This window comes from Colletotrichum fioriniae, assembly GCF_027942845.1.
Source record: "Colletotrichum fioriniae strain IMI 355084 chromosome Unknown scaffold_3, whole genome shotgun sequence".
In the NCBI taxonomy this organism is placed as follows: domain Eukaryota; kingdom Fungi; phylum Ascomycota; class Sordariomycetes; order Glomerellales; family Glomerellaceae; genus Colletotrichum; species Colletotrichum fioriniae.
In genome coordinates, this window is record NW_027076839.1 from 2703072 (window position 1) to 2720036 (window position 16965).

Sequence of the window (16965 nt, forward strand, 5' to 3'; positions counted from 1 at the left end):
CCGTCTCTGACCCCGTGGTACTCTACACACACGCGTGGATGTTCCGCAGACGCCCAACACCAATGTACCCAGATGCTTCCCTGGAAATCCCCAATCGGTGCCAACCAAAAATTACATAGAACAGCATTCGTGCTTGGAAACCACTTTGGTTCGATTAGTCCATGCCGACATACTTGAACCAGTTCGGGCGGCAGTCGTCCTTGTGCAGCCATGCCTCGCCATCAGTGAAGCGGCCTGTCACACAGCCCTTGCACTTGTTAGAGTTGGGGCAGTTGAAGAAGGGAATGTGCTGGTATCCAATGTCGCGGAACCTGGTGCATGTTAGTTGACTATTCTGTATGGAACTTTGTGAGGATTGGCAAAACGTACCAGTGTATCTTGGATTTGTCCTCGAAAAGACCCAAAGCAATGCTGTGGACAGGAGCGTCGCCCCATCTTTCATAAAAGAAACCTCCAGCGCGGTCCAGATGCTGAAAGTAGTCCTCATACGCTTGACTCCTCCAGAAGTCAATGTCGGCAATCTCAAAGTTGCTCCAGAAATGACACGTAGAATAGCCGTTTGCATCAACGTTGTTCTCGGGACGACCAGCCTTATCGGTGAGCCAGTCCATGGCATTGTTCTCGTGGAGGTATTCGGGGTGCTGCGCTAGGAACTTTCTGGTCTCGGGCCACAACGTTGGGATGGACTTGGGCGCGTCGTACAGGTTGACGGTGAAACCATATGTCTTGTTATTGTCCTGCATGTAGCGGAAGACATCGTAGTCAACGTCGCAAAAGAAATGGACCTTGGGCTCGACACGCCAGTAGTACTTGGTGTGCTGCAAGGCAGGGTGCCTGTAAAACATGCCACTGTTCCAGCGGCACATGGAGTGGTATGAAACCTTATCGGCGTACTGAATGTCGTTCTCCTTGAGGATCTTGACGGATTCTTCGTACAGGTCTTTGTTGATCCAAGAGGGCATCTCCCAGTGCTCTTTGGGGATGAGTTCTAACAAGTTTGATTAGCGCGAGAGTTGCGCAAGGAATCGTCGCAAAAGCTTACCGTATCTGCACTCAGCCTTGGTGGCCGCCTGAGTCCTTCTCTTGAACTCATCGCTGAAGGGAACCTCATTGAAGAATGTCCAAGGGTAGTTGAACTTATGGTTCCAGGTCCTCTCGAGATCGGCCATTGACTGAATCATTCCATCCAATTCCTCGTTCCTGACCAGCGCCAACAGGGTGGCATTGATGCGAGCGGAGTCTGCGATGCCGGGGGCATATTTGTCGGAGACATATGTCAGAACACCTTGAGGTTCACCGGTAGCTGTGCAGAGATATTATCGTCAGCGATCTGTGCGATGACTTTGTAGCAATTGCAGGCGCAACTCACGATCGAGGTTGGGGTCCCGTCCATTCTCGTAGCGCACTGGCTTCTGGCTTATCGGCCTTTCGGGGCCAAAGATCTGATAAAGGAAGAAGCACCAAAGCATCACGGCGGCTAACGCCAGAGCTCGAACTGGGCGGGCGACCGCCATTTTGGGCAGATGAATTGGGGGCAAGCTAGCAATCGTGGGAAGGATGTAGGAGGGCGGAGGTATCTCGACAAGTCGAACCGTCGAGCGATGTCAGGTGCGACGTTTGCGCAAATAGTCAACGGCTAGCGGAAAAGCCAGGTCGTCGAAGTCGATCGAGTAGTGGGAGGTTTCTTGGTCGCGGCTCGTGCCGTCGGTTTTTGAGGGCCGTTCGGTGGTGTGGAAGGGAGATTTGTTGACCACTAGGCCAGATTGAAGAGTGACGCGTAAAAAATCGGAAAAGGGGGCGTCGATGGCAGTTGTCCCGGGTCGTTGGATGCTTGAGGCTGATGTCACCCCGTGAAATTTGCCAATTAGCGTCTTGCATTGGGAGAACCAAGGACCTATGGGCGATTTGTCCAGCTGTCGTACCCCTGTAATCAGCGATAAGGGAGGATCAGGACCCCCGCGCGCCCCTCTATTTGGCCGGCATCCTAACACCACCTACGCACCAAATGGCTGTCGCGTGTACTTGCGACAAGCACTTCGACAACGCGTCTTTTGACGATGCTGGCAGATTAGCTCAATGCCGACACATCGCCCCTGGTTCTCATGACCTGAGCTTGAAATCCTCCGTCAGCAATCTGGCTCCTTTCGACGACAAACAATGACATTCGCTGCAAAGCTCGGCGCCTTGACCGACGAGCTGGTCGAGGTCATCACATCAACACCGGACAAGGTGGGAGACAGTTCATCCCATCTTGCATGAGCATACACAATGCAATGCAGCTCGGCCCGTCGCTAACACCAACGGCAGCACATCAGTCGAGAGCGCTTCAATTTGTTGCGCGAGTCTTCGCATCGCAGTCTCAAGCATCACAACTTCCTGCGCACTAATCAATTCGACGTTGACAAGCAGCTCGTCGGCCTGGAAGAGCGATTCAGGGTCCACCATCGTGAAGGCTTGGCGGATGCCTTCAAGGAGCGGCTCGATGCATTATCAGAATTTCGAACGAAGTGGCACCCCGACATTCTTCATTTTCTCCTCGAGCTTGCCGATAAGCCAACACAGAAAACCCGACTTAGCGACCTCGAACTTCTCCAAGAGCCCGAAAAAGACCTCGAACCGCCGCTTAGATGGGAAGACATCGCGAAAGAGGATGGATGGCACGAGGAAGCCGAGATATGGAACTCCATCGACTACAGCGATCACTCTGGCGATGAATATGGCGAGGCCAAGTCAGATACATCAAGTTTATCTGACGAGACATCTCTCTCAACTCTGGATACATCAGTCGGCAGGAGACCGGAGGCTTTCGAAATTGCCTCATCTGACGAGGCAGCCCTCAAGGTTGTTCAGGACAGCCAGGCTTGGAGGGCAGAAGGCAAGAAGACCGCGTCCTCGGCCCGACCGCAAAAGGTCGCCATCACAGAGTTCCAGGCGATGCGAGAGGCCCTCTTCATGTTACAAGGCCTACCCACGACATTGTTCCAGAAAGATGGTCTTGCCGACCCGTCGTACCAGGTATCCAGTCTTGAATGGGATACACATAAAGCACTTGTGAGCAGCTTCGCGGAAAGCGGGCGCCAGGTTTCCCAGATACGGACTTTTTCCAAGAGACCCCAAACAGCGCCTCTCTTTCAGGTTTTTCGTGACAATGTCATTGCTTGTCTGCAGTCCTTTGACAAGAGGTTATCCAACATCCAGAGTAATCTGGCAGTAGCGCGGAAAGATATCGTCATCAGCATGGCAGCCATCCTGGAGGATCTCCGACCAAGAATGGAACCTTTGGGGTCTCTCTCAGAGATCATAAGGCAGCTCTACGATCCTGCAAATGGTGGAGCGTTCCGCTTCCTCGAGCTTCTCTACGATGAAATCAGTAGAGCCCAGCTTTCTGGTCGCGATTCAACTTACAACTTTCTGGGACGAATATTTTTCAACTGTTTTCAAGTCTATCTCCGACCAATTCGACTCTGGATGTCAGAGGGGCAACTCGTGCCAGGCGATAAGATCTTCTTCGTTTCTGAGTCGCCGACCCAGGTTCCACTCCGTCAGGTCTGGCAAGAACAATTCAAGATGAGGCGAACATCAGAAGGTGTCTTGCATGCGCCCAGCTTCCTGCAGCCAAGTGTTGGCAAGATTTTCACGGCTGGGAAAAGTATTGTTGTTCTCAAACATCTTGGGAAATTCGATGCACTTCGTCAACTCTGGGATGATCACGAACCCCCTTTAACATTCGACGCGGTCTGCCCGCCGGGCCTGGAACTCGCACCATTCCCCGAGCTATTCACATCCGCCTTCACTCTATGGATGCAGAGCAAATACCATGCGACCTCGGAAACTCTGAAACAGGCGCTCTTTGACTCTTGCAACCTAGAGTCGAATATTGGCGCACTGCATCACCTCTTTCTCATGGCTGATGGAGCTGCGGCCGATGAATTCTGCAAAGGCATTTTCGCCCGGCTAGACGCTCTCAGGCCCGATTGGCATGACCGATACTCCTTGACTGGTTTGGCTCAAGAAGCATTTTCGCCACGAGTTGATACTACCCGCCTCTTCGTTACTGTTCGGATCGAAGGCCAGAAGAAATCCGTTGTAGCTGGTCGCGATCTCATCCGTACGGCCTTGCCAGAAATCACCCTCCAGTATCGTCTTCCCTGGCCAGTGCAGCTCGTTGTCACCGAAGACACAACTGCTCAATACCAAGCAGTGTTCACGTTTCTCATGCAAATCAGACGCGCCATCGGTCTCATTCAACGCAACCGAATCCTCGACGAGCTTGCTTCAAGAAGCGATATATGGGGTAGCAAAGCGCTATACTACTTGCTCCGCTCGAAGTTGATGTGGTTTTGCAACTGTATCCAGACATACCTGGCAACGTTGATTCTGGCCCCTTACACAGAATCCCTCCGCTGGAAAATGCGAGAGGCCTATGATGTAGATGCCATGATCAGGCTTCACGAAGCCTTCGTGAAGCAAGTTATCGACGCTGCATGTCTCGGCAGAAAACTGGATCCCATACGCAGTGGCATCCTAGACATTATGGACCTGGCAGCGAAACTTGAGGACGCACAAAGCGCTAGCGTCGCCGAGGAGGCTGAGGAACAACAGGAGCTATCCCGTCTTTCCATCATGTCTTCGCCGATGAAAGCGAGTCCTCGCCGTCGAAAACCGGCTGTCTACGCCGAAGACAGTGACGACGAAGGTGCGGAGCGTCTCGGGACCAGAACCAAAAGGGGTGCAATTAATGCAGGCAAGGGCTACCTAGAATGCTTGCGGGAGATTAAGACAGACTTTGAGAGGCACCTAAAGTTCATATGTGGGGGCCTACGAGGGGTTGCCAGGGCCTCAAGCGACGAGGCGGCTGTGAAATGGGACCTCCTGGCTGAAATGCTGGAGGTGGGTGTCAAGGAGGGCGCTTGAAGGCCTTGCCAAGTTGGTAGGGGACGGCTGGCAGAATTGAGAACTTGGTCGTGGAGACCCGCAAAACCATTAGAGTTTACAGAATTCCGGAAAAGGATAGGGATCGACATGGGATTCCTTGATTCCCATACTCCTGTCAAACCGCCGGGCCAACGCCAACTTTTTCCCGCTGCAGATGGAGCCTGCAGCAGACTGAAATTATTGAAATCCTGCAGCGATGATCAAGTCAACTTGGTGGGCGGTCAACAGCAACATGAGACGATGTTCGGTGCGCGCCGCCACGAAATGAGGTTTGCTGAATCGTATCATGCGATACCAACAGCTACCGACGATACGGATGCAGACTTGAGCTTCAAACAACCGCTCCTAGGTGTTGCATCGGATAAGCTGATTTGGTCTGCTAGTCTAGTTGGCTGTCGTCCCTGAAAAGAGAGAACACCGTTCGCATGGAGGTGTGCTAGGCTGCTAGTGTAGTGATTCATGATTGCTAGCGTAGACCCTTGGGGTCGCAACCACGAGACCGCTCATGCCGGAACCGACGGGATTCACAACAGCAGCACCACCACGGTGTTCACGATGCCGCCCGACGTGCGTCTCTCCGGCGGTATCGAGGCAAGATGCAATTCGTGCCCCTGCCCGCCAGGGGACGGGGTTCACTGATGCCAACTTTTTCGTCTCCAGTCAGCCTCGAACCTTGGAACGAGCAAGATCGACAGTGGGGCCCTAACGGTCGTGACTGGAAGCCCAGGGTCCCTTACAAAGATTTTCGGACCAGAGGGGGGGTGAGTGTGTTGTATCGACGCCGACTAGGGCGCCGACTGGCGAGCGGGTGAAAGACCTGCCGACATGTAACCTCTCTCTACTCCATAGACGTACCTCCGCGCCATTCCCTCGCGGAAGTCCATGATCCGTCTACGGTGGCCGTCCACGTTTTGAGTTGAGTGTTGCGTTGGTGCCCGAGAGCACTCATAGGAGCAAGGAACTGGGGAAAGGGAGCCCAACTCGGGAAATTGAAGCTCAAGCCAGGGTGCTCGTGATCAGTTCTGGACTCTGCTGGAACGTGGACCTTGATTCTACACGTGTAGACAGGGAAGGTTTTCCGCGCGGGTTTGTTGAGGCTCGACAGCGGTTGTTTCCGAGGACTGCATACGTTCTTGCAGCGCAGGCAGCGTGATCTTGGCCCGTCTAATTCCTCCGTAGTCGATTAGCAAAGAACTACCATCAGCAATGCATGGCGTGACACCTCGTAATTCGTGATCATAGAAATTGCTTTTCAGAGGCATCTCGTGAATGCGACTTGAAGATACAGGCAACGTCTTGAAATTCTTGGCAAGAGTGGTCACATGTGAAACGGTTTGGAGGAAACGGAAGTTGGATGCTCTGTGAACAGGACCGTATTCAATCACCGGGTGTTCTATTTCGCCGGCTTCCCGATACCGCACGGTGCCCCACCATCAGTGACATCCGCCACAGCTGCACGATTTGCCTGCGAGATATCAGCACCTCCGAAAAGTTTCACGACAACTCCATTCTCACACACAATTGCGCCAAGCGAACCGAAATTTATCGTCGCATAATCGCGCGGAAGCCCATCGCCCAACATGTCTGAACGAAAAGTGCTCCAGAAGTACTACCCCCCGGATTTCGATCCCTCCGCCCTCACGCGCAAGCGCGGTCCGAAGCAGACCGGCCCAAAGGTCCAGACAGTCCGCATCATGGCGCCCTTTTCGATGAAGTGCACGACGTGCGGAGAATATATCTACAAGGGCCGTAAATTCAACTCCAGAAAGGAGACGAATCAAGCAGAGCGCTACCTCAACATCCAGATTCACCGCTTCTACCTGAAATGCACGCGGTGCTCGGCGGAAATTATCATCAGGACCGACCCCAAGATCGCCGACTACGCCGTCATCAAGGGCGCGATACGGAACATGGAGCCCTGGCGCAACAAGGAGGGCGAGAAGGAGAGCGTCGACGAGAGGCTGGATCGGCTGGAGCGCGAGGAGGCTGAAGCCGCGGGCGAGGAGGAGAAAAACGCGATGGCGGACCTGGAGGCCAAGAACGAGGACGCGAGGCTGGAGATGGCTGCTGCGGACGCGCTCGACGAGATCCGCCAGCGCAATGCGCGCATCCAGCGATCCGAGAAGGACGGCGTGGATTTCTCCGAGTACGTCGTCAGGCCAGAGGACGAGGAGAGGGCGATGCAGGAGAAGGAGGACGAGGAGGCTGCGAGGAAGGCTTTCGCTGCTGCGAGGGAGAGGCTTGGAGAGGAGATTATCGACGATGATGAGTTTGACGGAGGAGTCATCGGTGGACCATCATCATCCTCATCCTCCTCCTCATTATCGGCGGTGGCAGCGTCATCCTCAACGTCAGGGGAGAAGTCGGAGGCTGCAGCGACGGGGACCGTGAGGGATACTTCAATGATGCCTCCGCCACCGCCTCCTGCCAAACGCGTGGTGAAGAAGAAGAAGGATTACTCTGCGGCGCTTGGCATCAAAAAGAAGCCTTCACTGGTCTGAGAGCTATGCCAGGGCGTGGCTGCAGCAAACAAATTTCGTTGTTTCTCCCCTGGACTCTTCGTTGCTGCCCACCTCCATCACCACGCAGGGGAAACGGAGAGCAGCTGCACGTCATTTTTCCCTTTTCTATCATGAATAGGGCTGTTATTTCACTCGCTGGCAAACTTTAATCTTTGGGCATGGCGTTTCGGAAAACGGAGGGTTACCGCACAGACTCTTCCCCCTCAGGGTACATAATCAAGGCATTGGGTGGACAGACGGTTGATAGCGTAAGGGTACACGAACAATGATAATGTAAGGTACTAGACGAATGTTGAACAATCAAAGGCAACACCGACAGATGGGGTCGAAGCCCACACCTATTCCCCCATCCCCCCTCCCTCTCGCCTGTCTCCCTTGACTTTTCATTCTTCGGACGATGAATACATAGCGAATAATTAAACTCTAGCCATCGTTCAGCATTGTTAAGACGTCACTTCGACCGTCCCCCCCCTCCCCCTCTCGCTTTGCGTCACACCTTTTTTTTCTTCGCTGCGTTCTAGATGTTCCTGGGGTCGTCTGTGCTTATCTTTTCCCTGCGCAAGCCCCACTGTCGATCTCTCACCTTGACAGGTCCAGCGCTGCGAAAGCTGTCGCGTATTTCCGTCTGGGGGTTGAGCTTGTGAATAGACTCTCCAAGGTCCGGTGGGCATCTGACCTCTTGTTCTTCTTGGATTCTGCGATTCAGAGTTTTGGTGGCTGGACCGCGTCGATCGTGGTAGGGTCGGTGGCTGTAAGTAGAGATGGAAAGGATGGCCGCTCTTTGGGAAGTGTATGCTGGAAGTGGCCGTAGGTTCTAGACGGCGAGAGAAAGGTTGTTGTCAGGGGAGAGCTAGGTGAGGTGCAAGGTAATGTACACCTCATTATCATGTCGCTTGGCATATTGGTGGCCGAAATACGACGGCGGAAATTGTAGGATTATTCGAATGTCGGCTAGCGTATACTGCAGCGCCTGAATGAAGCTCTTGTTTCTTTGTGAATTACATACAAGTCAAGTGGAGCGCTTCATATCACGATCATCAAAGTGAGAAATGAGTGTACGTTTGCCACTTGCAACGGTATATTTGTGCCTGTCGTAAATCATGGGTAGTAAACCTCAAAAGTTCAGGTTTATCTACCCGATATCATTCAAACCACCAACGCCTGAGGAGCAGTCCTCGTAAACAAATCCCACCATTGTAAAACAAACTCTCTCGCACCAAATGCTAATGTTGCCATGATCTGATTCCAACTCGCTGGTTCCTGTAGAGTCTGTACCCTACTATCGCAGTCGCTCAAAATGAAGCACCTCTGACCAATTGGTTGAAGTGCCAAAGACCCGATGAGAGGTCGATATGAGTGGGAATGATGTATCGATTTCGATTTAGTACGATGAATCGTGACTTGATGAAGAGGAGTGGCCATTCATGTGGGGATAGCTCGCACGACCACCGGTTCTTCTAGTTGAAGAACGGTTGGCAGCCTCCATCTGGCGCTTGGTGTGTTGATGCATTGAGCGCATGTAGGTGGAGAGGTCTGATGGAGGAGGAGGAGAGACGGGAATGGAGACTGAGTAGGCGTCCTGGCGAGCGGGCATGGTGGCAGGGCTCATAAGAGGCAATTTAAATAAAATATGTGATATTGTTTGGTGGTAAGCCGCTGATGGAAGGCTTGGGGTGTAATGTGTTGTTGAAGAGCGGTTGTAGTGTTGAAAGGTTGGTTTCAATAGTCGATGCGGTGGGAGCTGGGTGGATAGATATAAAGCCTTGTAGATGTTTTGAGAACGGTGTAAGATTGTTGTTACTGTAGCTGGATGCTGATGAAACGGGGATTCACAAACGGTGGATGGCAGGAATGGTCCTGGGTTTATAAAAGAAAATAAGAGGGGCGAAAAGGGTCGCTGCAAGGCTTGTCGTGGAGAAGAGGTGAACACAGACGTAGGGGAAAGTTGGGCAGGACGGGGTCGTGTGTGTGGTGGTGGTGGTGAGCAAGCCGCCCATCAGGCAAAACACAGGGTCCTCCGTCACTAGCGGGTGCTTCAAGCCATGGGACCACGCTAAGGTACACCCCCCCCCCTTCCCTTTCCTTCGAGGTTGAGAGGGGGGGGGTCTGAGAGTGAGAGAGAGCAGAGCAGAGCAGAGCAATCTGCCTGGTACTGTACGCAGGCAGATTGAAGACAGAGCGAGACAGAGAGGGAAAAAGCAGGCACCGTTCCTCCTCCTCCTCCACCCCTCATCCCTCCCACCCAACGAAGAGGAGCTGTTGCATATCCCTCCTACACTCAATCCGCTAGGGATCGGCAGTGATTGACGGCGTCTTAGCGTTCTGCTGTACCCCCGGGTGCGGTCTGCACGATATGGCGTAACTGGGCCGGGGTCGAGGTGCAAAAGGCCAATCAAGCAGACCTCGCCCACTACTGGGTTTATTGCCACGGACAGGGCTGATGATGCAGTAAGCGGTACGGTGATACGCTGCAGGGCGAAAGAAAGGTGGTAGCGGTGGTTTGCGGGTGCGGGAAGTGGTCGAGAACGGAAAGACCCTGCTGATCAGTTGTCCACACCGAAAGTCACCGGGCATGTTTTTTAGGTACTGGCCACATACGCCCAGCTCTCATACATGCAGAGTAAGGTACAGCTTGTTCCTCTCTCTCTCTCTCTCTCTATCTCTCCCGCGGTTCTCGAAGTACCGTGAGTACCTAGCTGTCGACATGTCAAAATACCTCTCACCCCGAATCTCGGACAAAGACAGCGACGATCAGTCTCCTCACCATTTCGCTTTCCTACCCTTGGAGGTTCTGGACCGGTGGACGGGGCGTGGAGCTGGACGGGAGACCCTGAGAAAAGAGGCTTGAGGGGTTTCCGATCCATGTTCCATCAATACGTCGAGATAGACATGGCCAGACTGCAAGCAAATAGGATTGTCTCGAACTTCATGCCCATCCCGACGCCAAAGGTGTGTTGGACCCTTGATTTTTGGCCACCCTATGACCTTACAGGAGGTCTGCATTATCGAAAGCTTGAAACCTCCCCAACTGTGATGGAGGGTCGGCATGTTCGTTGTATGACTGTGCTGCCACAGCTGCAGGGTACCTCTATCGTCCAGGACCAGTGGAACGATGGGCGGGCATGCCATGAAAACTCTCGAATCGAGCAAGCAAGCTCACGGTTAGGTAGCCATCCGCAAGCAAGCAGCCTGCGCGACGAGCGACGATGAGGGTCCAGGCCGGGGGTCACAAACCAGCAAGAGAAGCGTGTTCACATTAAAGACACGCGCTACTGGGACTTGACCAGAGCTGCCCTAGTCAAGGACAGGACAGAGAAGGGTAGTGGTAAGTCTTGTCCTGTTTAGAGTAGGAGGAATGTGGTGTAAAGGAAGTGGAAGGTGGGCAACGGCGCGGCCAAGAAGTAGCCAAGCAAGACTTGTCGTCAAAGATCGGCGGGTGGAGCAGACGTCATTGGCTGAAGCGTCTGCGTCGGCCGGACCCCGGGTGTGGACGTTACTGCCAGTGTGGCCCGTCCAAGGTACCTAGTGTCCCACCTTCCTTCCTTTTTGCCCCAGGTACCTAGTCGTCCGCCGTCGGACTGCACCTGGCACTCAAACCTTTTGGGCAGGCTTCATCTTCAGTCCTTCACCCACAACAGCTGCGACTTGGCGTCCCTGGTCTGTGCCGGGGCGCGGACACCACGCCGTCATGGCAGAAAGCACGGATCCTAGTGTATTCCCGCCCCAAACCTGAGTCTACACTATAAGCTACCGATACCTAGCTGCTTCGTCCCGGGTCTCCACCCTCTCTGAGAGCTGTCATTGGTTTGATCCTCATGTCAATGGAAATACTGTCCAGATCGTGACCATGCTTGCCCAAAGGCCAGGAACGTACTTGTAAGAAATTTCCATGATGCCCTCATGCCCACCGGTCCTCCGCCGGCATGGGAATTTGAGGAATTCGCCATGGCGGCGAGACTAGACTTCGGCACTCTTGGGCCTCAATTTCCCATCCCCCCTCTTCCGAGAAATGGTGAGGATGAGAATTGCCCCTTCTCTTCCCCCCGGTGGCAACCCTATCCAGCAGAGGCCTCTGCGCTGATTCCCATGATTCCCATGTCAGGGGCATCTTGACGTGCGGCGTGCCCCACCACGCCCTCCCACACTTGACCTGGTCCACCAGATCTAGCCCGTGCCGAAGCTATTCAGACTTGAATAGTGAGCCGACAAGGTGCCAAGACCAACAACAGGGAAGCTTTGGACAAATTTCAGCCCTCAACATCGCGGAGCCGGGTTACGGAGGAGCAGACAAGGTTGATTGCACCGTAGGCCGCATTCGGTCTTGATTTGACCCTCACCGAGAAATTGGTGACATATCTCTTCAGGTGAGAGATTCACCAAGGCGTCAGGGGACCGCGAACTAAAGCTTCGATACACGCTGGGATTGAAAGGCTGGGGAGATCTGACAAGAAAGAAAACACACTTTGTCGCTAAAGAGAAAGCAACCGAAACGGCGGGTTTGCGCGTTTGGTATTTTGATGGCCTAGAACCTCATTGGAGCATGGATTGCGTCCATTTGTCGTGGCGAGACAGGTGTGACGGAAGATAGGCGATGCATAGTAAACCGTAACGTAAGATAGACGGCCGGGGGGATCGCGAGAGGGATGGATGCACTCATGGGGGGATGGACCATGAATGGATGCATGTGGCCAGGACGTATCCGTAGCGACGGACAGACCTCGAACCGGCTGTAGCTTGTACGAATAGTGGGAGTGTACTCCATGACTCCGTATCGGTAGGCAGACGACAGAGATTCAGACTCTGGGGGCTGGCTGGATGGGACACACAGACGTCAAGGCTGACGGAAGGCAACTCTTCCATCCTCTCAGTTCGTTCGGCCTTGCCTCAGTTTACGTCGTTGGAGGTTGGTGTGTCGTCAGGTCTTGCCAATCAAGTCTCGTGTGAAGTCACGCTGCGCCACTAACCCGGCGTCCTATGATGTCATTCGCAGCTCGTTCACCCCCTGGTCCGACGGTCGGATCCTCCCCGGCTTTTGTTCCTTGCAGTGAACCAATCAAAACGTTGGAGCGAGCGTTTTCTTCCATTTTCTCCCCTTCCTCCCTGGTAACGTTTTGACGAGCTGCTCCGTCACACACACCACAAACACGCCCCCCTTTCCTCCCCCAAAGGCTCAAACGCTGGTCCATTCCGTCACAGGAAGGAATGAGACGCGCGACGACCTCATAGCACCACAGACAGCACCACAACTTACGTCTTCCTACGTCTCTTTACGTCGACAGCCCGCTTAGACCGAGTTCCACGAGGCGGAAAGAAACCATCTTCTCTCTCAGATCTTCAAGATTTGCACGTTTGCTAGCTAGAATGCGGCTCCCGTCTCGCTTCGTTCGAGCACTGCTGCATTGTCTGTCATGCACACCTAGCTGCTATTAGAGCTATATTCTTTTTCTCTTCGCTTCACCCCTTGCCACAGCTTCTATCATCATCGTGCGACCCTTACGACGACAGACAATGGGAGGGGGAAAAAGCCTCCCGTCTACCTAAGGGAGCACCCATGAAGCAGTTCCCGCCACCTGCATCATACCATGACTATCCGCACTCTCCATCCGCTCCCCTCAGCTTCGAATGGAGACTCGGGGCCGCGCCAAGGTTCCAGACCCTGACTCTGTCTGACCTGAGCCACAAGAAAGAAGGAGAGCTCACATACCTCAAAGTGATATGAACGAACTGTTTCTTTGCGCGACCGTCAAAGGTATGCCATCACACGTGATGACGCCATGCCTCTCACCTCACCTCATCTCTACCGGCCGCTATGCCCAAAGAGCTAGCACACGCAATCAGATCTCAATCCTCCCACTTTGGGCGGATTGTCGTCTGTGACAGCATACTCAGCGACGACCCCTGAATTACAGCTGGCAAATAGGTAGGTGCTAACCAGGAGGGTTGCTTCCGCCCCTGCGTCCTCAACTCTCGGCCACGGTAAGAGCCGTCCCAACGGCTGGACCACGCAGTATGATCAAATGGCCCGCATAATGACATCGGTCTCGCCAGCGATGGGCCTTTGATGGGGGCCAAGGGGTCGTGGAGGTCTGGGGAAACATCCTTTGAAACGTCATGAATGATGTTATACTGCCTTTAGAGACGGTTCTCAACCAGACATCTATGGCCTCCTTGAGAGAATTATCGGCCGACGCCTCATCCACGGTGACGAGCCCATGATCCGACCTACCTTCTCCGACTCACCATGGGAGTATCAAGGTCCACGCACCCTCAAACTCAGCGATGATAGTCCTAGGCTCGAGCATCACCAAACCACCTGATAGAGGCCACAGAAGTTTGTAGCACATCAAGACCACTGCTTCTGCCCCCTCTGATCCCCGAAATCTCTCTGACCGTTCCGGTGCTTTCCCCCGCCACTCTGCGGCACCTCTGCGTCCGAATTTACTGGGGCCCGAGGGGTTTGAACTTGTCGCCCAACGAGATCTTCGCCGCTAACCGTCCCGGTAATGATTGGCTCTCGCTGAGCTCTTCGGCGATCCCCTCCGTCATCCTGACGGCCGTTCCGACCTCTTGAGCGCGACCCTCTGCGATGTTGGAGCTTGTTCGTCAACTACGCGACTCGAGCAGGACTGGGGCAAGCATTGACATCGAGCATCGAGAGGCTTTCGCATCTCAATGATGAACATCGAGATCGAAATACGGCCACGGACAACGTAGTGTTCTGCTGTCGATGTGCGTATTTCGCAGCAATGGTGGTCTGTGGTGGTTTACCCGTCTTTCTACTGTACCAGATCAGCATCGGGGAACTCTTAGTCTTCAGTCTCACTCACCCCTTACTAGAGTCTTACAGTACGTCACTATCACGCCGATTCGGGCCAGATGTAGGGAGTATGCAGTCTGGAAGAGAAGGATGTGAAGGACGAGTGCTCCATACTCACTACCCGAAGTTTCTAGAAACCTACCAGAGGTGCGTGTAACGCCGTACCAGTCAGTGAATCAGCACCGGTGTATGTGTAACCCCGAGGACCTCGTGGTCTTACTAAACGCCGCCTGTGCCGTCATTCTGGCCACCAGCTCCAGTTGTATTTGATCATGAAAGTGGGTGCCGCCCAGCGCGGGAGTGATCACGGTGACCGGTGATTCTCGTCATGGGTTGACCCTCACAATCTTACCATGAGATTTCTTGAAGCAGTCTCTGGAGCCATATAGAGTGTGATCCCTTCGAAGAGGAGATTTGCGGCGCTCTTGGCCGTGGACTTCACCTTCCATCAGATTGCCAGCCTTGACGGCACTTCGACAAAGCAATTGTGGTATGGTTGCGTATCCCTCATTTTAGAAACACGCGAGCGTGGCAGGAGAGCTGGCTGATCATCCTGTGTGAATCGCCGCTATTATCACATCCTGACGGTCAAATCCTTGTGTGGGATTGGGAAAGATTCCTCTTGACGTCTATTCCAAATGAGTACACCACGGGAGCGGTCTTGCTCATTTTTAAGGTGGGTTGGTGGTTCTTGCCTCCAAAGCTGACAAGGGAAGTCTTCATTTTGTCACAGTCTGCCATCATGTGAAAAAGTTCTAAAATGTAAGGAACAAGACATGAGGAGAATTGTCCTTGTATCAGTAACCAGTAGACGCCCGACAAGAGCGTGGCCGGAATCATAAGTGCCAAGCCAAAAGCCTGAAAGGAAAGAGAAGTTGCATGGCATCCGAGTACGAGATCCTTACTCTAACATAAGAATTGGCACCTTCTCGAATAATGAACGGTTAGCACTCAGATCAGTCAGGGGCCATTCAAACATGGGCCACTGAGAACGCTCTGGGTGAAGTCATTCTTTGGAAATGGCTGCTTGCTCCTTCCCTGGGAATACCGATTGAAGCCACCGCCAACTGTTAGAATACCAGATGTATCCCTGAAATTTCTCCTTCTCGAAAGGCTCAGCACGCGGTGTTCATGAGCCCTCGGCAGCGAAACGGGGTAACTATTACCCTACATTACGTGAACCGAACGCAGTACTTGATCCGCAATATGTCATCATCCCATCACAAAATAGCCACTGCCTAGCCGTATCACAACAACTCTTCGTTGATGGCATGATGTCTTACTGAATGACTTTTCTCCGTCCTGGTGCTACTATCTAGTTCGATGAGATTTAAAGTGTCCGAAGCAACGTTGACGACCAAACCCGCCAATGCAGAGCAATCTACCTTACACGTGTCTTTTGAGAGGATACGAGGGCAATTGTCCTTGCCGTAACCAGGAGAGCAGCATGAAAGGGGTACGAACCTCACCTACCAGATGTAAATGACGATGGCTTATCCCAAGGCGTTTCCTCTCCCAGCTCGCCATGGTGGCATAGTATCAAAAACAAGCACAGAAACAAGCAACGTGGAAGATAGTATACACCATGAAAGCGGCCCTTCCACCCTCCTATTTCCACGCCAGAGAAATAGATGGGCTTCGCACATGTCATCCTCTTGTCTCATCCTGGAATTGCAGTACAGCATACGACATCCTACATTCCGTCCCGGCCGAAAGGCTGTCCTGCTGACGTGTATACCAGGACGCCCACAATCTAGCTGCTGTCAGGTTCCCAAACTTCTCAACCAATTCCAACCGCGAAAGCGAAACAGGTATGCCTTTGTTGCTGTGCTCACATCTACCCCTCCGAGTGACACACGGTTGACTTTCCTCCTCTCTCGCAGAATCACGGTGGACACATCATTCAGATGAAACCACCACCATCGGATCTGACACGGTATGTGAGAACTCTGTCTACATGAGATTACGATCTTGAGATGCTAACTGGACTTCAGAGGGAGCAGGCACGGCATCGACCGCCCGAGAAGTATTGTTCAGACGCTTGCATTCCTGGGCAAAGACCTGTGCGGTCGCGAAGCATTGCAATATGGCTTGTCCAACAAATACGCAGACATGAAGGAGGATGAAGACCGTTGAATCCACCAACGTGTGCCACGATAACTCCCGTCTGATCTTGTCTACGGGACCCTTGTCTCGCTTTACAATACTCGACAGCCCAGGTCGATCTTTTGCCGATCCCCCGTCAACCCCGCTACCGGAGTGTTCTGAGTCGGACAATCACACACAGAAAGACTCTTTAGCTCCGCAAATCATCGAATAGGGCTTGGTCTCGTTCTGTGTGTCAATCACCCTAAGCCCTGCTATCGATTGAGGGAATCGGAGGGTTATCGTGGTTCAGCCATGGCTATTATGTCCTCCAACCAGTTGGATGGCCTCTTCGCTCGCAGAAAGCCAAAGTGTACGAACGCATTAGTGTTCGGGCCGGGAAACCCCATCTAGTTGTATACATTGTCGACCTCTTGGAGCAGACAAACACTTTTGCGGCGACAAATCACATTATGCTCGTCCCAGGTGGCAGAAGGGTGATAACGAGAGGAAACGAGAGGACCACGACGGACGATCATTCCTGCAAAGTCCCATGGTTGGTGTGCGCAGTCAATCACCTGAAGCCAATAGCCACGGCTAAACACC

At 53.2% G+C, this 16965-nt stretch overlaps 3 protein-coding genes across 3 annotated transcripts; 2 read left to right on the forward strand and 1 right to left on the reverse strand.

Moving 5' to 3' along the window:
• Window positions 1–154: 154 nt before the first annotated feature.
• On the reverse strand, window positions 155–1514 carry KTR4 (putative mannosyltransferase ktr4; the record flags this gene model as incomplete). The annotated part of the gene is made up of 4 exons (XM_053199370.1): window positions 155–311; window positions 370–988; window positions 1043–1303; window positions 1370–1514. The coding sequence occupies 4 exons, from the start codon at window positions 1512–1514 to the stop codon at window positions 155–157; spliced, it is 1182 nt and encodes a 393-aa protein (XP_053043173.1).
• Window positions 1515–2157: 643 nt separating this feature from the next.
• Window positions 2158–4914, forward strand: N0V96_003634 (uncharacterized protein; the record flags this gene model as incomplete). The annotated part of the gene is made up of 2 exons (XM_065756888.1): window positions 2158–2229; window positions 2308–4914. 2 exons carry the CDS (start codon window positions 2158–2160, stop codon window positions 4912–4914), a joined length of 2679 nt encoding a protein of 892 aa, XP_065614655.1.
• Window positions 4915–6515: 1601 nt separating this feature from the next.
• On the forward strand, window positions 6516–7436 carry cwf16 (Pre-mRNA-splicing factor cwf16; the record flags this gene model as incomplete). The annotated part of the gene is made up of 1 exon (XM_053199372.2): window positions 6516–7436. One exon carries the CDS (start codon window positions 6516–6518, stop codon window positions 7434–7436), a length of 921 nt encoding a protein of 306 aa, XP_053043175.1.
• Window positions 7437–16965: the final 9529 nt, after the last annotated feature.